At 47.6% G+C, this 22,250-nt stretch overlaps 1 protein-coding gene across 3 annotated transcripts; it reads left to right on the top strand.

The window, feature by feature from the left end:
• The first annotated feature begins 74 nt into the window (after nt 1-74).
• Nucleotides 75-21,903, top strand: KCTD7 (potassium channel tetramerization domain containing 7). 3 transcript variants are annotated; one of them, XM_063725704.1, is made up of 6 exons: nt 75-801; nt 4,846-5,015; nt 9,753-9,931; nt 10,354-10,427; nt 15,037-15,113; nt 19,304-21,903. In XM_063725704.1, exons 1-6 carry the CDS (start codon nt 658-660, stop codon nt 19,404-19,406), a joined length of 747 nt encoding a protein of 248 aa, XP_063581774.1. In that variant the 5' UTR covers nt 75-657; the 3' UTR covers nt 19,407-21,903. The 3 variants fall into 3 exon arrangements, with proteins under 3 accessions (XP_063581774.1, XP_054416447.1, XP_024106012.1); XM_054560472.2 differs by lacking the exon at nt 15,037-15,113 and having other exon boundaries at nt 454-801; nt 10,354-10,726; nt 19,304-21,901; XM_024250244.3 differs by lacking the exon at nt 15,037-15,113 and having other exon boundaries at nt 458-801; nt 10,354-10,726; nt 19,689-21,899.
• Nucleotides 21,904-22,250: the final 347 nt, after the last annotated feature.

Raw genomic sequence — 22,250 nt, 5'->3', positions numbered from 1 at the left:
CCGGGCGGTGCCCTGCGGCTCGGGGCGGGGCCAGCCGCGGTCGCGTGGCCGCAGCCACCTCAGCCCTCCTCCCGCCACATCCTCCAGGAAAGGCTGCTCAGGCCTTCCATTGAGGAGACAAGGACCGGCTGCCCTGGGGCCAGACACACGAGTAAGTCGTGAGCCCCTGTGTGAAGGGATAAGGCGTCGATCCTGACGCGGGTGAGAACCCTCTTCACCGCAGACTCCGAGGCCCAGTTATGAGAGTGTAGCGGCGCACCACCGCCGGGTCTCTCCGAGAAGGCGAGCCCGCTGGCCAGAGGACCAATCAGTGCACGGCAGGCCCGCAGGCCGCCCCCCTCCCCCCCCGGGACCACTCAGGCGCCGGCCGCAGGCGCTGCCTGCTCTTCGACTGGGCGAGCTTCCTGCCAATCAGGGCGGAACCAGCGCGGCGTCGGCCAGTAGCGGGAGGCGGTCGGGTCAGGCCAGCAGCTGGGCGCAAGCGGGTCGGCGTTGAGGGAGCCACTGCCTTCCCGCCTGCGCACTGCCTCTCGGCCCCCTCCGGCCAGCCCGCAGCCGGCCGCGTCATGCCAGGCGCTGCTCGGCGGTAGGGAGTGCCCGGGGCCGCCGCCTCCGCCCGCCCGCCCGAAGCCGCGCCCACTGCCCAGAGCCAGAGGGATGGTGGTAGTCACGGGGCGGGAGCCAGACAGCCGTCGCCAGGACGGTGCCATGTCCAGCTCCGACGCCGAAGACGACTTTCTGGAGCCGGCCACGCCGACGGCCACGCAGGCGGGCCACGCGCTGCCCCTGCTGCCACAGGAGGTACCCGGGCGGGCGGCGGGCCGGGGGGCGTGGGGAGGGGCGCGAGGGAGAAGCGGGAGCGGGGCATAGCTGACCTTGGCGGGTGGGCGGTGCCGGGGTTGGGGGCGGGGCCCGCGGACCTGCGCCCCTCTCCCGCCCACCTGCACCCCTACCCACCCACCTTCAACCCCTGTCAATTGCACCCACTAGGTGTGCTTCCCCACCCCCTACACCCTCCGCCCAGTACTCACTGGGGTGATTTACTCCCATCGCCATGTCCCACCTTTACCGAAGACAGGAGGGAGGCTGGGCCGTGGGAGGGGGACCCTGGAGCCCCGAGAGCTGACAGTGTCTGACCAGGCACCGTAGCTCGAGCCTGTAATCCCAACACATTGGGAGGGAGGATCGCTTGAGGGCAGGAGTTGGAGGCCAGCCTGAGCAACATAGCGAGGCCCCGTCCCTACTACGACTGGAAAAACAAAGAAAGGCATTTTGGGTTGGATGAATAAAAAAAAAGAAAAGAAAAAGATGTCTTCTAGAGAATCCAACAGGATGCTGTAGTGGTTGCCCACACCTAGTCTCCAGCTACCTAAGGAACAAGGCAAGGAGCTGTCTGCAGATAAGGGGCAGGCCAGTTCATAGATGTAGGCACGGTCACCTGGCATCCCATGGCTTTCACTCATAGGCTGCTGTGCTCTGATGCACGGGGGCTTCCACGGGTGTTACTTAATGTGTGTGATACTATCATGTCAACACCTGAAATAACACTCAAGAGACGGGAAAAGATACCAGGCATGGTGATTACAGATACCTCTGTAATCTCAGCAGTTTGGGATGCTGAGGTGGGAGGATTGCTTGAGCCCAGCAGTTAGAGACTAGTCAGGGCAACAGTGAGACCCTGCCTCTACAAAAATAAAAATTAGCCAGGCTTGGTGGTGTGTACCTGTAGTCCCAGGTGCTCAGGAAGGTGAGTTGGGAGGATCGCTTGAGCCCTGGAGGTTGAGGCTGCAGTGAGCTGTAATTGTGCCACTGTACTCCAGCCTGGGTGTGACACAGTAAGACCGTACCTACAAACAAACAAAAAAAGCAAGAGAAGGGAAACAATGCCAGGTGTGGTGGCTTACACTTGTAATCCCAGCACTTTGGGAGGCCAAGGCAGGAGGATGGTTTGAGGCCAGGAGTCTGGGACCAGCTTGGGCAACACAGACTCCATCTCTACAAATAAAAAATAAAGAGGAGGGAAGGTGAAGCATTACTGGACACCAAAGATGGCTTCTAGGAGGCAGGGACTAAGGTAGTGCCAGATCCAGGAGCATGTGGTATTCAGAGTCCCAGGACAATGGATAGAGGCCCTCAACAGGCTGGGGCTAGGCGATAATCTTGGGAAGCAGATAGTGTTGTGCTGGGCTTGCAAGCCCCATACACACAATGTCTTGGGAAAATGAGCAAAAATCTAGAAGTAATGTCTGCAATTGGAAAAAAGTCATTAGTCACAGTGGTGCTATTTTTTTGTGCACTGTCATTGGGAAAATGATGTGGTTTGAGGGAAAGAGCACAAGACCACAGACTTCAGACCAGGGCCCCACCACCAGCTCCCCCCACTCATGACATAGCCCCATGTGAGCTCCAAAACTGTTTCCGATGGCTTTTGTCCTCTCTGCTTCAATCCTCTCATCTCTAATATGGAGCAAACACTTGGATTGGTATAAAGTATCTTTGGAAAAGGTTTAAAGAGCTCCGGAAATGTTATTATTATTCCAAAATGATATCTGAGCCCTTGATATACACATAAAATGGTTTTAGAGGACCTACAGAGTAAGTGCAAGGCATTTTCATGTCCTATGGGTGCAGAAGAGTAACAGTAACAGTGCATACACACACGGAGGTGTAACTACCTGTCTATTTTGTTCTTTCATTCAGTGAATTTTGGGTCTTTATTTGAGCCAGGCGCTGCACAAGGCCCTGGGTCAGCTTTATTTAATGTATTTGTACGCTATTTTATTTCACAAAGGATTTGAAAGCTGGGAAAGGGACTGTGTAGATAAGCAGACTTTCACTGGAGTAGGAGAGATGTAATATTCAAAAGGATGCATGGCTATAATCCCAGCACTTTGGGAGGCCAAGGCGGGAAGATCACTTGAGGTTAGGAGTTTGAGACCAGCTTGGCCAACATGGTGAAACCCCATCTCTACTAAAAATACGAAAATTAGTTGGGTGTGGCCATGCCCACCTGTAGTCCCAGCTACTTTGGAGGCTGGGGCAGCAGAATCTCTTGAACCCGGGAGGCAGAGGTTGCAGTGAACCGAGATCGTGCCATTGCACTCCAGCCTGGGTGTTGCAGTGAGATTCCATCTCAAAAAAAAAAAAAAAAAAGATGCGTAGGGATAAAATTTGAATTGATCTGGAGGAAGTTTGTGGGAAGATTAAAGAGAACTTAAACTGACCTCATTTCTTTCAAATGCAGTTTGGTTGAAACCACAAGCAGTGCAAAACAGGGAAAAAAAAAAAAAAAAAAGCCTTGCATTTTAAGGGAAACCTCGAGCTTCTTAGGGCACATTTATACCATCATTTGCCTGTTCCTCGCTCAACCCTTGCCTCCAGAACCTTAGCTGGACTGGAGACCAGTCTCACTCTACAGATTAGGAGAGGAGTAGATGCCTGGAAGTATTCAACACACAACTACTGAGCTCTGCTGTGGGCAGCCCATGATTGGTGACCAAGATGCTTTCCCTGTCTTTGGGAAGCTTGGGGTCTAGTGGAGTGAATTGACAGAGGAAAATAATTGGCGATGTATTGTGCTAGGTGCTATTATAGAGGAGAATATGGCACACAGTGAAGGCACAGTCGAAGAATGTGTCATTAACTCTATCCTGGGGGCAGGTGAGGGACAGTAGAGCAGAAATGCTCACAGATGAGGGGAACTTGAATAGAAATTTCTAGAATGAGTAGATGCCACTAACCTGTGTGGTGTGTTGGTGTGAATTAGAAAAAGAACACATAGCAGGCCAGGCGTGGTGGCTCATGTCGGTAATCCCAGCACTTGGGGAGGCCAAGGCAGGCGGATCATGAGGTCAGGAGATCGAGACCATCCTGGCTAACACGGTGAAACCCCGTCTCTACTAAAAATACAAAAAGTTAGCCAGGCGTGGTGGCGGGCACCTGTAGTCCCAGCTACTCGGGAGGCTGAGGCAGGAGAATAGTGTGAACCCGAGAGGCGGAGGTTGCAGTGAGCCGAGATCGCGCCACTGAACTCCAGCCTGGGCGACACAGGCTGGGACTCCGTCTCAAAAAAAAAAAAAAAAAAAAGAAAAGGCACATAGCAGATGACTCTCATCCAGGTGCTTTTATGCAGTGAACAACCTATAACACTGTATGGGGCCATTTAACTTGCCATACAGACAGAAGAAGGAGACTGGTAAGAGCATTTTGGGCAAAGAAGACAATGTGAGCAAGAGCACTAAGATAGTAAATTCAGGAAGTGAAAGGACACTGAAGGCTTGAGCTCTAGAGCAGCGATAATGGAGTTGAGGTGGAGAGACCTGATTTAAGAGTTATCAGGGGGCCAGGCACAGTGGCTCACGCCTGTAATCCCAGCACTTTGGGAGGCCGAGGCGGGTGGATCATGAGGTCAGGAGATCGAGACCGTCCTGGCTAACACGGTGAAACCCTGTCTCTACTAAAAAAAAAAAAAAAATACAAAAAATTAGCCGGGTGTGGTGGAGGGCGCCTGTAGTCCCAGCTACTTGGGGAGGCTGAGGCAGGAGAATGGCGTGAACCCGGGAGGCAGAGCTTGCAGTGAGCCGACATCGTGCCACTGCACTCCAGCCTGGGAGATGAGCGAAACTCCATCTCAAAAAAAAAGAGCTGTCAGGGTTAGAATGGGTAGGACTTGGCAGGTGATGAGGATGGGGCAGAGGGAGGACAGAGAAGAAAGTGTTCAGATGGACCCCTGGGCTTGAGTGACTGAATGGTGTGGCACCAATCAGACCCCAGGGACTGAAGATGGAGCAGCCCCAGCTCTCATTCCCCGCTGCCTGCCTGAGAGCCCTGGTGATTTCTTTATAGTTTCCTGAGGTTGTTCCCCTTAACATCGGAGGGGCTCACTTCACTACACGCCTGTCCACACTGCGGTGCTACGAAGACACCATGTTGGCAGCCATGTTCAGTGGGCGGCACTACATCCCTACGGACTCCGAGGGCCGGTACTTCATCGACCGAGATGGCACACACTTTGGGTATGTCTCTCCCTCTACAATCAACTTTGTAGTCCTAGCAAGTGATTAGCGTGGGCTTGAGTATGGGACCTTGATATCTTCCATAGTACCTAGAAGAGGAGATAGCATATTGATGGAATTTAATAAATGGGTTTATTGAAAGAGATCAATTTTTTTTTTTTGCCAAAGGAGACAAAGACAGCCAGAGAAATTCGAAATAGCACACACTGGCTGGATGAAATTGCTTCAATCATAGACAATTAAACAATTTTTATTTTCAGCTGTGCGTGGTGGCTTATGCCTGTAATCCCAGCACTTTGGGAGGCTGAGGCAGGTGGATCACTTGAGGCCAGGAGTTCCAGATCAGCTCATTACAGCATGGTGAAACCCCATCTCTACTAAAAATACAAAAATTAGCTGGGTGTGGTGGCTCATACCTGCAATCCCAGCTACTCAGGAAGCTGAGGTCGAAGAATCGCTTGAACCCAGGAGGCAGAGGTTGCAGTGACCCGAGATCACGCCTCTGCACTCCAGCCTGGGCGACACGAGATTCCATCTCAAAAAACAAGATAAAATTTCATTTTTATTTATTTATTATTTATTTATCTAATTATACACCCACACACACAAATGTACACATACACGCACACACATATATATATGTATATGTGGGTGTGTGTGTGTGTATATATATGTATATATATGAGCTCTGATGCACTGAGGCGTCCACTGGTCTTAATGTGTGTGATTCTATGTATCTATCTATCTATATATCTATATATAAAAATAGAAATAGGATCTTGCTGTATTGCCCAGACTGGTCTCAAGCTCCTGGCCTTAGGCAATCCTCCCACCTTGGCCTCCTAAAATGCTGGTATTACAGTATTTATTTAATTTTTAGGTGTTTTTGTTTTTTGGGGGGCTGCATTTTTGGAGATAGGGTCTTGCTATGTTGCCCAGGGTGGAATGTAGTGGCTGTTCACCAGTGCCATCATAGCTCACTACATCCTTAAACTCCTGGCTCAAGCAGTCTCCTCACCTCAGCCTCCTGAATAGCTGAGACTACAGGTGTGCGCCACTGCACCTGGCTATCCTACGCAATATGAGACCAGGAAGTTGTCATCTGTGTGGAGAGGAGTAAGTGTAATCCCACATAGGGGGGTAGTCTAAAACAACATGGAGAGTACCTTTAGACCTGGGTTTTGGGGCTCAGCCTTGCCATGGGAAGGAGGCATGGTGTGTAGCAGTGGTCACCAGACTTCTTTCAGTAGTTTAAAGCAATAAAAAAAGATGAAAGACGGATATAGTGTTGTTCTCCTTTAATTTTGCCAAGGAAAGTCTTTAAAAAAAAAAAAACCTCTGTTGTTCTTGTCACTTAACACTAAAATGTGGAAAAACACAATGTCAACAACAGCAAAATAGCAGCCAGGTGTGGTGGTACTTGCCTGTAGTCAGAGCTACTTGTGAGGCTGAGGTGGGAGGACTGTGCTCCAGCCAGGGCAACAGAGTGAGACTGTCTATTTTTTTTTTTTTTTTTTTTTTTGAGTCAGCTTCTTGCTCTGTTGCCCAAGCTGAGTGCAGTGATGCAAGCACAGCTCACTACAGCCTTGACCTCCCAGGTGCAAGCAATTCTGCCTCAGTTTCCCAAGTAGCTGGGACTAGAGGTGCATACCACCATGCCTGGCTAATTTTTGATGTTTTGTAGAGATGAGGTTTCACTATGTTGGCCAGGATGTTCTCGAACACCTGGACTCAAGTGATCCTCCTGCCTCAGACTCCCAAAGTGCTGGGATTACAGGCCCGGCCTGTAGTTTGTGTCCGGCCTGGCCGAGACTCTGCGTCTTAAAAAAGAAAACAAAACCTTTCCCAAGAAAGGACTTCTGACAGTCTTACATGTCAACAATTTAAAGACTTTATGTCTCAGGGGTTCCATGTTTGTGAAATGAGAAATAATTATAGCTGCTGCACAGGCTTGTCAAAGAGGATTATATAAAGAGCCTTGGTGTGACCCCTAGCCATGTCCTTTTCAGAGTACGTGGCTGGAACTCTTAGCTCCTTCAGTCTGACATTGGAGATGACTAGAGACCTTGAACCGAGTGCCCAGGAGGCAGAAACTCTCCAACCACTACATCTCTGTGCTGGCTTCCAAGTAGGATTGCCCACATTGTGGGAAAGATCATTTTTATTCTCAGAAAGGAGCCTCTGGTCAGATAACTTGCTTGGAACCATCTGGGTTTCCCCAGTGGGCTATCAGCTGCCTCCAATGCTGAGAAAACAAAGTGTCACATCGCTCTGCAGAACTATAAAAAGATGTTTGTTTGCAGGCTGTTTAGGGAAGGAAAATGCTGGCCCCAGCTGGCAGCTCCCACAGCACCCTTAGCTGGGCCTTGCCCCCAGGGTTTTGTTTTTCAGAGCTCACCAAGGTTTGCTGAAGATCCAGAAGGGATTTTGGGGAGTGGTTCCGGGTTTGACTTGAGGTGGATGTGTCCATGCCCAGGTGGCCACAGCTAGAGAGTGACAGCACCAGGCAAGGGCATGGCAGAAAGCAGGAGATGGCGACATTCTTACTTTGGCTGATGAGCTCCTGTGACCTATGATTCATCAGCGGCAGATGAAGTTGTTGAATGACTCAGATAATAGGCGGTTCAGGGCATTTCGTAGGGTGCATTTTTTGCTATACAGCTTACGTACCCCAGCATCCACCGTGAAGGCTGCTTGGGCCTCAATCTGGGGTCGTTCCCCATTGTCATCAGCTTGCCGCACTCTGGTCTAAATGCTTCTGCTGAAGCTGGACCATGGTAGATGTGGGTGTAGAGTCAGCCATGGCTGGATCTGAGCCTCTGGCAGCGGTGGCTACTTGAGCAAGCATGTTCCTGAACCTGTCTGGGCCCCACTTGAGCCTCATTTATGACATATAGATAAGATAGCACACAGCCCCAATGTCATTGAGAGGATTACATGGGATAACCCATGAATAGTGGCTGGCACGGAGTGATACTTAGCAAGTGTTAGCTGGTGTTGTATTAGGTCATAGACTAAGCTGTTATTGAGGTAGCAGCATTATCTTGGGGTTTACTCAGTGTCTTACGCACGTACTGGTGATGTATCTGATTACTCTGAGGACTAAATAATCTAAAAAGCTTGTGGCTTGCACCTGTGGTCTCAGCTATTCGGGAGGCTGAGGCAAGAGGACTGCTTGAGCCTAGGAGTTAGAGGCTGCAGTGAGCTATGATTGCACCACTGCCCTCCAGCCTGGGTGACAGAACAAGACCCTATCTCTTAAAACAGAAGAAAAAAAAATCTGAAAAGTGAATTAGAAGGACTGAATTTTTATTTTAAGAAAATGCAATATGTGATTTTATTCAGCCCTGGAACCAGTTTGTTCAGACATTATGGTTAGGCATTTTACCTGCTCTGCATAGCTACAGAATAATACTAGTAGCAAGGATGGGGAACACCTAGAACTCTTCTGCATTGCTGTTGGGAATGTAAAATGCTGCAACCACTTTGTTAACCACATGCTTACCCTGTGACTGAATGACTCTACTCCTAATACTTACTCAAAAGAAATTTGTGCTTGTGTCCACTAAAGGTTTTTTTTGTTTGTTTGTTTGAGATGGAGTCTCACTCTGTCACCCAGACTGGAGTGCAGTGGCGTGATCTTAGCTCACTGCAACCTCCACTTCCCAGGTTGAAGCAGTTCCCCTGCCTCAGCCTCCTGAGTAGCTGGGATTACAGACGCCCACCACCATACCCGGCTAATTTTTGTATTTTTAGTAGAGATGGAGTTTCACCATTTTGGCCAGGCTGGTCTTGAACTCCTGAGCTCAGATGATCCACCCACCTTGGCCTCCCAAAGTGCTGGGACCACACGTGTGAGCCACCGCGCCTGGCCTAAAGGTCTTATATAGGAATGTTCATCCCAGCTTTACTCATAATAGCCTAAAACTGGAAACAACCCAAATGTCCATCAACAAGACAACAGGTGTTCATGCAAGGGTATACTTACATAATAAATAATAATAATTAATAAAAACAAAGAAACTACTGGTTTGTTTTTATTATTTATTTGGTGGATACATTTCAAAAACATTATGTTAAAGGAAAGAAGCCAGGTACGAAACAGAACATACTATATAATTCTGTTTATATATATTTCAAGAAAAGGCAAAACTCATCTTTACTGATCGAAGGAGAAGTTAGAGTGGTTGCTTCCATAGGGATTAACTGGGAAGTGGCATGAGGAACCTTAAGGAATGGAAATGTTTCATCTTGATCTAGGTGGTGGTTGGATGGGTATATTCATACTTAAAAAAACAACTGAACTGTACAGTTAATATTTGTACATTTATTGAATATTTCACCTCAATTCTAAAACTATATATATATAAAGGGCTAGATGTCATATCTTTCCATTATACTTACGTATACCTAATAATACCTAATATTATACCTTATAATGTATTATACCTAATAATAGTAATTATAGTTGCTTACTTATAACAACAACTAATAACACTTATTGAGGCCCTACTCTGTGCCAGGGATTTTCTAATCACTTAATTCCCTAACACATTATGAGTTTTATTGTTTTCTCCAATTTTACAGACAGGGAAATTGAGACATGGAGTGGTTAAGTTCATTTACCCAGTGTAACACAGCTGGCAGTCTGGTTTTAGATTTTGTCCAATGCACACGGTGTGGCACTGCCCAGGAGCATGAGCTCCTTGTCACCGACCCTCTTTCCTTCCTGCTCAGAGATGTGCTGAATTTCCTGCGCTCAGGGGACCTCCCACCTAGGGAGCGTGTTCGGGCTGTGTACAAAGAGGCCCAGTACTATGCCATCGGGCCCCTCCTGGAGCAGCTGGAGAACATGCAGCCACTGAAGGGCGAGAAGGTGCGCCAAGCATTTCTGGGACTCATGCCCTATTACAAAGGTGAGGGTCAGCTGCCCAGGATGGTGGGTATGTGGGAGGAGGTCTGCAAGGCATCTGTGAGTGTTTAGGTCTCCATCAGAACACCGGGGGCAGCATTCATCCAGATTATTCAAGATGCGATGGAGTGTCATCCCCTCCCAGTCACGCTGGGGAGATTCAGGTTAAGGTGGGCCTACCTGGCCTATGACAGTTAGCAAATTGTGTTTCAGAAGGACAGCCCTCGTCCCATTGGCTTCCCTTTGCTGAGGAGAACCGTGACCCTTGTTAAAGTTTGTGCCCTTCATTGGCCCCGAGTCCCTTCCCCGGGAAATCTGTCTTTCCCTTCCTGCATCCTGCCATCTTCAGGACTGTTTCTCTGTGCATCTCTGCTGCCCTGTTCTGCCTCTTCACCCTAGTGATAGGTGTTTTGTTCATCCTTATAGACCACTTGGAGCGGATTGTGGAGATCGCCCGGCTGCGTGCAGTCCAGCGGAAGGCTCGCTTTGCCAAGCTCAAGGTCTGTGTCTTCAAGGAGGAGATGCCCATCACCCCCTATGAGTGTCCGCTCCTCAACTCCCTGCGCTTTGAGCGGAGTGAGAGTGATGGGCAGCTTTTTGAGCACCACTGTGAAGTGGATGTGTCTTTTGGGCCCTGGGAGGCTGTGGCTGATGTTTATGACCTGCTGCACTGCCTGGTCACGGACCTCTCGGCCCAGGGTCTCACTGTGGACCACCAGTGCATCGGGGTGTGTGACAAGCACCTTGTGAACCACTACTACTGCAAGCGCCCCATCTATGAGTTCAAGATCACATGGTGGTGAGTAGCCCCGGTAGGCGAGAGTCCCATCAGGGAGGATGTCCACCCTGCTTGGTGGCTCTGGGAGTAAGATCCTTGAAGGGGCTGCTGACTGCCCCAGAATCTGCCGAGGTAGAACAGCATCCTGAGGCACAGCTCCCAGGGGACAGAGGTGTAGCTCCAGTCTCCCTGACTGCACCTCAGGGTTGGGCTCAGGGCTTGTGGCCTGCAGGCACTCCGGCCAGCGCTCATCTGGCCTTTCCTCAAGGCATGGTAGTCTTTCCTTGAGGCTGATAGCTAGGGCTTGACCAGGAAGTCCCGAGAAGTTTTGTCACCTTCTTGACCTTGCAAGAGAGTTTCTGCCCATTTCAGAGCCACGTTACCAAATCGATGTAGGCCTAATCACTTCCTCAACCCTGTTCAAGCATCCTTCCCTTGTGCTCAGTATATTGGTGTGAACATGGAACATGATGGGGGATTTACCTGACCAGCCACCCCATAGCCCCTGGCTGAAGAAAAAAGAGCATCTTCTCTCCCACTGCACCCCTTCTCCTCCAAGAATAGTTGCCCACATTCCCAAAATGTGGAAAGACTTTTCTTTTCCTTCCGGAACATGTTCTTCACCACCTTTTGGAGATTTAACCATAGCTGCCAAAGCTATGCACCCAGTTGGCCTTAGAAAACCACAATGTTTACAGCCCTGTCTTAGGGCCGCGGCTTCTCCTATCTTCCACCACCTTCCTTGCTTGCAGGGTTATCTTCTCACAGGGCTGGAATGCAAATTTCAGAGGCTTCTTTTGAAGATTCCCCAAGTCAAGCAGGCAAGATGCCTAGATCTTCTGTTATCTTTGACATGTAACATCCTTTTTAGAGGCTCAGAACACCTCCTTGGCTGCTATCTCATGTGTTAGAATCCAATTTGTGGTGAACCTCTTTGGAAGGGGACCCCCTCTTTAAACCCTGTTGCTCTGTCCTGGTAACATTCTCCTTCTAGGAGAGCGTCTCTTCTGAGAAGGTAAAGGAAGGGCTGGGTGAGACACACAGCTATCCTAGGAGCCGTAGGAAGACAAAACTTCCCTTTTGTTTTACTCGTCACTCCTCTATTTTTGTTTTACTCAACTTCTCTATATTTTGTTTTACTCCTCACTCCTGTATATTTTGGTTTACTTACTCCTCTATTTCAGAAATTGAAAAAGATCCCCAAGGATCTGTTACTACTGCATTTCCTTCTTGCTCTGTCTACAGCCTGGGCCAACTAGTCAGGGTCTGGACATGCATCTCCTAAAGGAAGAACTGTGTAGCACCATTGATCACAATGTAACATTTCCGTGCTGCATTAAGGGTGTCTCTCTCTAATCATGATTGTACCTGTCTCTTCCTGGGTAAAGGGAGATTTTTTTTTTTTAAAGTGTAAAGAATTGATGCGAGCCAGGAACATGCCTGTAGTTCCAGCTACTTGGGCACACACCTGTAGTCCAGGCCACTCGAGCACACACCTGTAGTACCAGCTACTCTGGAGGCTGAGGCAGGAAGATCACTTGAGCCCAGGAGATTAAGACTGTAGTGTACTATGATCGTGCCTATGGCTAGCCACTGTGCTCCAGCCTGGGCAACACCATCATAAAAATAAATAAATAAATAAGTAAATAAATAAATAAATAAATAAATTGGGGAGGACAGCCTCACTGGTCTCAGACTTACAGGACCAGATAGACGAGATGGGTATAGGGGGAGCCGAAGTCTGTGTTCATATGAGGAAGAGAAGACCAAGCCCTGGGACTTTGGCTGAATTCCTCCATGGGGCTGGACAGCAGTGGTCTCCTATTCCCTATGTGTAAACAAAGATTCCAGGGCATGGTTTTGCACTCCTGTTGTACTCTTTTAGAGGTGGAAAAGAGGTGGATACTGAGATCTAAGAGGAAAGGATAGTCATTCATGTTCTGAGATATGCGCTCTCTCTATTGTTCTCATACACAAAGGGATAGTCTCTTTTCTGGAGCTGATGTCCCTGCTTGGAGGTTGTACTGTTCTAAGAGAAAAGTCTTTCATTTTGGTTCTTCTGATTGGTGTTACCTACTGCCTAATATGTGTTCATTTTTTGACAGAGGGGCAGACTATTGAAAAAGTCTGTGTGAACAGAGAGCAGTTCATTAAGCCCATTGCTTTCAGTAATGTGGCCTTGACCCCTTCTGCTTCCCCCTTCTCCCATGGAGCATTGCAGGGCTTGGTTATTTAGAGTCCATACATGCAAGCCATTGAGAAACTTGTTTGCTCAAATGCAAGTTTGCTCAAAAACAGGTCCTGAAGGCTTGCTTAGGATTACAGGGATGCTGGGTAAGAACACCGTTCCTGTGTCTCTCGCTGGAGAAATCCCTGTTTCTCTGACTCCCTTTGTGATCCTCACAGTAATGTATTCTGTGCCACTGTAGGACACAAGGCTCTGGGCCAGTAGAACAGGCAGAGAGGTGACAGACACTGGGCAGCAAGCTGAGAGCTCTTTCTAAATGGATTGAACGAATTCAGTGGCCTAGTTTCACCATTCTCTAATGAGAAACCAAGGCCAGGCGAAAAGTGCAATTAGATGTGGTGGATTGTGGTAACGGCCTCCAAATAAAGGGGTTATCCCTGTGGAAGTGACTTCTCCCCATTTGATCCCTTTTCAACTCTAAATGGCCAAGCCCAGAGCAGAAGAAGAGTTGGGTCTGGAAGGAAGGCTCCAAAGGATGAAAGCTTCTCCCTGATCATAAGGAAGTGCATCTTTGTAGAATTATTGTGCGTAATGTCAGTAAATCCCTCTCACTTGACAAGGGACTGGATTCATCTTGCCTTGAGACGGGCCAGTAGTTATCAGTGAGTCAAACCAAAGTGAAAGTTTCAGGAGATGGGACCACATGGTGCAATGCTTGCCATAACAAAATTCCTTAAAAATAAAAAAGCTAATGTTATAGCAATGAAAAAGACCGAAGCAAAACCACACTGAAATACATCCCATTCCAGGAGACGAATTCTTAGTGTAACGCTCTAAATAAATGGAAGGAATCATCACCTTCCTTATTCTACCTCTGCCTTGTTCACCAGGCTGCCCAGTGCTTACCATGCAGAAAGCAGTCAGCTGTACTCTGGAAGTTTCTGTTCTTCTTTCCTGGGGCTTAGGATATTCTGGGAGCTGTCTGAGCCTTGTGCCTAAGGCTTATCAGGTGATATAATCTTCCTGTTCTGGGCTGCTTGCTGGAGGAATAGGAAGTGACATTTATAAGACACAGGCGGTGTGAGCATCCTTGTGTGGTCTTGGTCTAAACCAGCTCTTGAACAGGTTAAAGCAAACAGCAATAACAAAACAAAAACTACCCATGCTGAGCATTTTGATCCTAGTAATATTTCAAATATTGTCCTTCTGCATATGTTCTATCCATATTTGATTCTATTATACATTATTAAGCTTTCTTGTGTACTATTTTGCTGGGGCTCTTGCATGAAGGTGGTGCCTGTCTCATGATCCTTAAAAGAGAGAGGCTTTTTTCATCCAAAGCTGGAGTGTTGGGAACTGGGGTGGGAGAGGCACTTTTTGGAATTCTGAAAGAATCATATCTGTGTATATACATATTGAGTGGGGAAGGATGGGGGTTGGCAGGGGTTGAGGGAGGTGGGAACAAACAGTGGGTATGGGAACAGGCAGTCACCTCGAGTGTGGGAGGTCACCTGGGTCCGTCGTCTTCCTTCTGTATGGTGTTGGGTTTATGTACACACTATAACACTTCCTGTGTGAGTTCACGTACCTGTCTGTGAGTGCTTTGGTGTATTGAGCCTCAGTACACTCCAAGGGCATTAAAGTCAAGAACTAGAACCTGGGTGCTGTGCCTTTCTTTTTTAGAGATGTGCTCTCATCTCTTCTCTGACTCCCACTTTGCCAGCAAATATTTTTTATTTCTGCTTAAAGTGTGGTATGTTTGGGGATGCCCCACACAACAAGACAGGCTTTTCCCTGAGACCAGCAGCTGAATTTCTGCCCTGAAAGGGAGGTGGGCCTCTTGAGGACCCTTCTGGAGTTACTCTAGACTTGTCCCTGTTTCATGTAGGCATGTGCCCACCCCAGCCTAGGCAAAATCTCTGTCCTCTTCTGTTGAGAGTTCTCCAAGGAAAGAAGAGACTGCAGGTGCAGTCACGTGTGTGGCTCACAACCATGTCAGGTAGTTCTAAAATAAATTCCTCCTGTCATATCACCACTTCCTTTTCAACGGGGGAAATAAGTAGCTCTAAATTTATGTGAGCCTCAATGGTTAAGACCCTTCCTTAAGGAAAATGGACGTAAGTTGCCCTTCCTTTGAAAGCAGAGCTTGACACCTTCCTGGCTAATGAGTGTCCTCATCAAGATGCCCCTTGGAGTCACATCATGGATTAACACAGAAAGGTGAGTTCTGAAGCTCTGAGTAGCTTCATACCCTCCAGCTGCTTCCCTTAAACCTCTGATTATTCTGGCTTTTAAACAAAAGCACTGTATCATCTGTGCCAAATGTATTCCCTGACTAATTACTGAGTACAGTCACATAGTTATAGTACACTAATAATACAGGCTGGAAACTGAAGCTCATAAAAGTATATAGTTTCCCCAAGAGTGCAGAGCTAGTAAGTGGAAGAGTCAGGATTCAAACCCAGAGCCCCTTTCTGAAATCCTCAGAGGTGTTCAACAGCATGATCCTCCCTTTCTCTTGACAGCTCAGTATCCTCCTCCTGAGGTTTAGGGCTTCACTCCACCTGACCTGTGAAGATTTGGAAAGCACATATCTAGGACAAGTATTAGAAAGTCTTCATACTTCAGGAAAGGATTCTAGGAAAAAAGGAAAAAAAATCTCCCATAGATGTTGTATTAGTCCATTTTCACACTGCTGTAAAGAACTACCTGAGACTGGGTAATTTATAAAGAAAAGAGGTTTAATTGACCCACAGTTCGCATCCCTGGGAGGCCTCAGGAAACTTATAATCATGGCAGAAGGCGAAGTTCAGAAGCAAGGCACGTCTTATATGGAGGCAGGAGAGAGAGAGAATGGGGAGGCCAGGCACGGTGGCTCATGCCTGTATAATCCCAGCACTTTGGGAGGCTGAGGCAGGCAGATCACGAGGTCAAGAGATTGAGACCATCCTGGCCAACATGGTGAAACCCCACCTCTATTAAAAAACAAAATACAAAAAAATTAGCTGGGCATGGTGGCGTGCACCTGTAGTCCCAGCTACTCGGGAGGCTGAGGCAGGAGAATCACTTGAACTCAGGAGGCAGAGGTTGCAATGAGCCGAGATCATGCCACTGCACTCCAGCCTGGAAACAGAGTGAGACGCCATCTCAAAAAAAAAAAAAAAAAAAGAGTGGGGAAATGCTACACTTTTAAACCATCAGAGCTCATGAAAACTCACTATCACAAGAACAGCATAGGGGAAATCTACCTCCATGATCCAATCACCTCCCTCCAGGTCCCTCCCCTGACAAGTGGGGATTACAGTTCAACATGAGATTTGGGTGGGGACACAGAGCCAAACCATATCAAATGTGTAGTCCTTATGTAGCCCCTGTGTTAAGGGGGTAGATGGGGCTCCCAATTTACTGACCTTCTTAGTGAGGGACACATATCTGCTAGGTGAAGGAGGCCCTGCTCACAGGATGATGAATGGAGTATGACAGAGTAGGTGAGTCATGGCTCCTTGGCTAGACCCCAAGGGTGGGATGATCTGGAACCACCTCAGTTAATGAAACTCCTGAAGCCTTGCAGGTGTCCCTGCATAGACAAGCTGGATAGCCTACTTCCAACATCAGAAGCATAACAGAATGGGAGACTCCTTAGTGTAGTTCAGGGGATGCCATGTGCCTGGCTTGGGACTCATGGCCCTTGGACTTAGATCTCTATACTGCCAAGTGTCACTTCTTCATTCTTGTGTAGATGACCTCTTCACTACTTAATTTTGGTTTGTTGAACTTATAGCATGTTCCCTTAGCTTTTATTTACTTACCTTTAGCTTTCTTTTAATTCCTTACCACATTGTTTTTCCTATCATGTACTTTAGCTTAATTTCTCTGTTTTTTAAACATAATTTTAAACTTTCTTTCTATTTTTTTGCTCTGTTGCCCAGGCTGGAGTGTAGTGGTGCAATCTCAGCTCACTACATCCTCCACCAGCTGGGTTCAAGCAATCCTCCTTCGTCAGCCTCCCAAGTAGCTGGGGTTACAGACGTGCCACCTGCCTGGCTAATTTTTATATTTTTAGTAGAGACAGGGTTTCACCATATTGGCCAGACTGGTCTCTAACTCCTGACCTCAGGTGATGTGCCCACCTTGGCCTCCCAAAGTGCTGGGAGTACAGGCATGAGCCACCATACCCAGCCTAGTAGTTTTTGTTCTGAGAAAGGATAGTTACATGCTTTTCTTTTCCCTTCCCCAGTCATGTCTACAGTGATCTTATTAGCTGTGAACTTAGGTACCTCATTTTTTCTCAGATGAATACCTGCCTGTAAAATCTAAATGCAAAGGAAGAGTGACAGTATTACTGTAAAATTCATAGATGTGCCTTATCTAGGTATATTCAAAGGACAGAATTTTATGTCTTCCAAAATGTACCCCTGACCCTCCACCACACCACACACATACACACACGAAATAATAAACAGAGCAGCCTTAGGAAGAGGGCAGTTCAATTCCTGGACTGCAAAGGACTTCTCTCACACACTTGTTTTTCCTGAGGAATGACATGATCTGGAGATCCTAGGTATCCCCCTTCTCCAACCACTTGACACCAGGTGGACACAGAGCTGTTGTACACCAGGAGAAGATCCAGTCAACTATGGGAAAGACTGAATCATCCAGGAACACTCCATAACGGGCCTGTCATCAGATTATGATGTACCTTTTCTAGCCATCTCTGGCCTCTATGTCAACCTTATTCACCCCTCAACAAACCATGACTTCTGAGGATTCTCTTTTTTTTTTTTTTTTTTTGAGACGGAGTCTCACTCTGCTGCCCAGGCTAGAATGCAGTGGTGCAGTCTCGGCTGACTGCAACCCCCGCATCCCGGGTTCAAGCAATTCCCTGCCTCAGCCTCCCAAGTAGCTGGGATTACAGGTGCTTGCTACCACACCCGGATAATTTTTGTATTTTTGGTAGAGATGGAGTTTCACCATCTTGGCTAGGCTAGTCTTGAACTCCTGACCTTGTGATCCACCCACCTCAGCCTCCCAAAGTGCTGGGATTACAGGCGTGACCCATCACACTTGGCCAGGATTCTCTTAATGTAATACAGACCCTCATTTCTTCCCCGTATCATATGATCCTGGCAGATGGCCCAGCCCCAGTAGATTTTTGGAATGGAGGTATCCATACTTTTCTCAGTCATTATTAAAATCAAGAAATAGAATCACATAGCAACACAAAACTTGGAGCTTGACCCTCATTAGAAGAAACTTAGAGGTTCAGAGTCCAGTCGAAGAAATCTTTGTATCTTCAGTATTTTTGTAAAGAGGTCAGGGTGGTATCATGAGTAGGCTTAAGTCCCTACAGTCTGTATGAACTTTTATAAATGCCTTGGGTATCCAGTTGCTCAACATAGCATCTTCATCACCAACTGTACCTCAGCTGACTCTGCCCCAAGGGCCCACCCGTGTGTGCACATGTTGCAGGTGTTTACTGTCCCTCTCACCATGTCCTCCTCCACCTCTCCCCTCTGTTTGTAACTGTCTTGTCTTTGGTATTTAAAAGCTAGTTGGCCACTTCTGGCCATGCCTTATCTGGTACCTGTTAGCCAACCATGACAGTGATGCCATACCCAGGACTGTCTGCTGCTTGTTCTCAGGCAGGTAGGTGCTCTTGCTTCCAAGTCAGCTTTTACATCTGGCCTGCTAGGAACTGGAGAGCATTTTCAGTCTTCATAGCAGCAGCATAGGATCCTGCAGGCTCTGTATCCACCTAAGTTAAGGTAAGGTGGATACACATCCTGGAAGCTCTGTATCTACCTCCACAACAGCTGCAGAGGATGCTTGCAGGATCCCACTGAGCAGACACACCAGCTTCATCTTCTGCACCAGAAAGGAAGAATCTATTTTGCCTGGCCAGGCATGGTGGTTCACACCTGTAATCCTATAGCACTTTGAGAGGCAGAGGCAAGAGGATTGCCTGAGGCCAGGAGTCCAGGACCAGCCTGGGCGACATAGCAAGATCCTATGTCCAAAAAAACAAAATTCAAAAACACAAGCGAGGCAGGGTGGTGTGCACCTGCAGTCCCAGGTACTTGGGAGCCTGAGGTGGGAGGTTCACTTGAGCCCATGAGGTTGAGGTTGCAGCGAGCCATGATTGCACTACTGCAGTCCAGCCTCAGTGACAGAACAAGACCCTGTCTCTAAAATAAAAAGTAAAATAAATAAATATTTTGCTGGGAAACCGAGTTCACCATGAGTTTCTTAACAAAAATATGAACTTAACTAATGAGCTGACCACATCGCTATTAGATGAAATGAGGGTGGCATTATTTACTCAGCACTCCCAGGAGTCAAGGCAGAATGTAATTGCTTCCAGACATATTCAGGGGATATTCCACCCAATTATCTAATTTTATTCTTCAAAGGCGGCTGTATTTGGAAACTCCCATTGGTCCAGAGAGACAGAACAATGAGAAGAAATCCCCTGTCCAGTTACCTGCAGGAATATTTCAACACTTCATGGGCTAGAGGATTCCATTGAGATGGGGTTTATGTCTTGATTTTGAACACCTGTCAGCACTGTTCACTGTTTGCATGGCAATTCTGACCCTTTTATGGCAACAACACCCCTGGGACAACCCGGATTTGTGGATTGAGATCCAAAGGTAGAATTTCCAGACAGTCCAACCAAGGTATCAAGGGATGTTTCCAGAGTGGAAGGCTCTCACCGTGTCCCAGGATTTCTGGGGTTTGTAAGCAATACTGGCCATTTGTGACCCTGTTTTTTACCTAATCATTCTGTCTTTTTAGGACATGGTTTTACCCGATCCCTGGCTAAGGATCCAGCATTCCAATAGCTGAAAACCCTGATATAGCTTTTCTCCTATTCTGCCTTACCCAAGACACACTTGAACCCCTCAGTAAGGCTATACAGGGGGCCATGAGCAGGGGCAGCCTCTCCCTTGTTTCTACAGCTCCATGATGAGGGGTTGACTGAGGCCAGCAATCCTTGTAGGTGTGACCGTTGCAATATAATCAACAGTTTCAAGATCGAGGGGTACCTTTTGAAAGAACCCCTTCAGGGATATCTATCCACAGCAGCCTGGAGCAGCCAAGGTGAACCTGAGATTTTGACCCACACAATAAGGGGGGCCCATTCTTCTTCAAATATTTTGGCTTCAGAATACACTTCATTACACATGCAAATATTGAGAGATTAACAGAAATTCCAGCTCTTATGCCTGACTGAGACGAGCCACTGCAAGTTGCAGTCAGGTACCCATGTGCAGCAGAGGCCAGCTGAATCCCAGAGCTTCCCAAAGTGGACACCAGCGGGGACTATTCCTGATGTCCCACCCAAGAGAGGAAGATGAACTGAGGCACTGCTTCTCTGCCCAAATGCATCCCATGTGCATTCACGTGTCACCCATTCAAAATAGCATGGAATTCTTGGAACCTTGTATCTGACATGTAAAACCAGCCTACACATTGGGCTGGGTGCAGGGGCTCACACTTGTAATCCTAGCACTTTGGAAGGCTGGCGTGGGCAGATTGCTTGAGCACAGGAGTTCCAGACCAGCCTGAGCAACATGGTGAAATCCTGTCTCTTCAAGAAATAAAAAAAATAAAAAATAAAAAAAATTGGCTGGGTGTGGTGGTACATGCCTGTAGTCCCAGCTACTCAGGAGGCTGAGGTGGGAGGATTGCCTGTGCCCAGGAGGTCGAGGCTGCAGTGAGTTGTAATCAGGCCCCTGCACTCCAGCCTGGGCAACAGAGTGAGACCCAGTCTCAAAAAAAAAAAGTCTACACCATCATTGGTCATTGTCTTCCTTGGGTCATCTGGCCTGTATTGTATTTAGGATCATTTGTATTAGGAGAAAGAAATCACAGAGTAATTTGAATAATTTATACCTTTAATTAGAGAAGTGAGGGATCAGCAAATAAAGATAACTATAAAGAAATAGGCAGGTCAAGAAAGGGGCTGGAGTAAACTGGTGACATTTTGGGCTAGCCATTGTGGGAGAGAGAGAGTAAACGGCATGAGGACAAACAGAGTAACTGCCAAGCAGCACTGAGGACCTGGATGAAGTGAGAAAACCAGCTCTGATGAGTTGTAGTAACTCAGATCAGATCAGCTTTTCATTTGTCTCACAAGGCCCAGCGATCAGCATGGGAGAGTGAGAAAGCCAGATAGCTGGGGGGTCCTGGCAAGATGACGAGGCAGTGCTCAAGCAGTGAGCATCAAAGGATGGGGCTAACCTGCGGGAGTGTGGTTGGAATGATGGGACCTGGATAAAGTAAAATAAGACAGGGGCCAATTTCTGGACTCTGCAACTGGGAAAGGTGTACAGGTCCAAAGCCTGATAGAGTCTGAAAGCAAGCTTATGACACAAGGGTGTTGAGGGAGTGAGATGATGGTCATCAGATGCAGATTCTACAAGACTGGATTTTGGATGGGATCAACTCTATCTAACTCTATCAGGGGAGGTGGCATTTAGAATCCAGAAGGTGAGAATATCAAATGGGCCATTGTTAGCTGGGCGTGATGGTGTGTACCTGTAATTCCAGCTACTTAGGAGACTGAGGCAGGAGAATTGCTTGAACCCAGGGGGTGGAGGTTGCAGTGAGCCGAGATCACGCCACTGTACTCTAGCCTGGGCAACAGAGCTAGACTTTGTCTCAAAAAACAAACAAAACAAAACAAAATCAAATGGGCTGTTGTCATGGATGTCCAGCATGGAGACCCACTATGTGCCAAGTGCCCACAAACCATTGGATTTGAGGAGCAACCTGGAAGTCAGTGGGTGACCAAAATGAGGAGGGGAATGGCTGGACCACACCACTGTTGACTAGAAATGGCCGAGGAGTAATTGTGAACTTTATAGTGAACTTGAGTCCAAGCTGCTATTTAACTGTCCAAAAAATGAACAAGCATCATGAGCTGAAATAGAATGTAAAGAAAAATAAGAGGCAGAAATCAGACTTTTATTTCTTCTAGTTTAGGCTCCAAAGCTTGAGAGAAGTAATACAGATTTTTAGAAAACCTTTAATTTAATCATTTCTAAAAATGATGAAATAGGTCGGGCGCGGTGGCTCTGGCCTGTAATCCCAGCACTTTGGGAGGCCGAGGTGGGCGGATCACGAGGTCAGGAGTTCAAGACCAGCCTGGCCAACATGGTGAAACCCCATCTTTACTAAAAATACAAAAATTAGCCAGGCATGGTGGCACATGCCTGTAATCCCAGCTACTCGGGAGGCTGAGGCAGGAGAATCGCTTGAACCTAGGAGGCAGAGCCTGCACAACTGCATTCCAGCCTGGTGATACAGCGAGACTCCATCTCCAAAATAATAATAATAATAATAATAATGCTT

This window comes from Pongo abelii, chromosome 6 (assembly GCF_028885655.2).
Source record: "Pongo abelii isolate AG06213 chromosome 6, NHGRI_mPonAbe1-v2.0_pri, whole genome shotgun sequence".
Taxonomy (NCBI): domain Eukaryota; kingdom Metazoa; phylum Chordata; class Mammalia; order Primates; family Hominidae; genus Pongo; species Pongo abelii.
Note: the sequence above shows the minus strand (reverse complement) of the source record. Positions and strands in the feature narration are given on the sequence as shown.

Coding starts and splice junctions, on each gene's coding strand:
- KCTD7 (XM_054560472.2), top strand. CDS start 658: ATGGTGGTAGTCACGGGGCGGGAGCCAGACAGCCGTCGCCAGGACGGT. Junction 9,932..10,353: donor ACTCATGCCCTATTACAAAG/GTGAGGGTCAGC, acceptor TCATCCTTATAG/ACCACTTGGAGCGGATTGTG. Junction 10,727..19,303: donor GAGTTCAAGATCACATGGTG/GTGAGTAGCCCC, acceptor TATTCTTCAAAG/GCGGCTGTATTTGGAAACTC.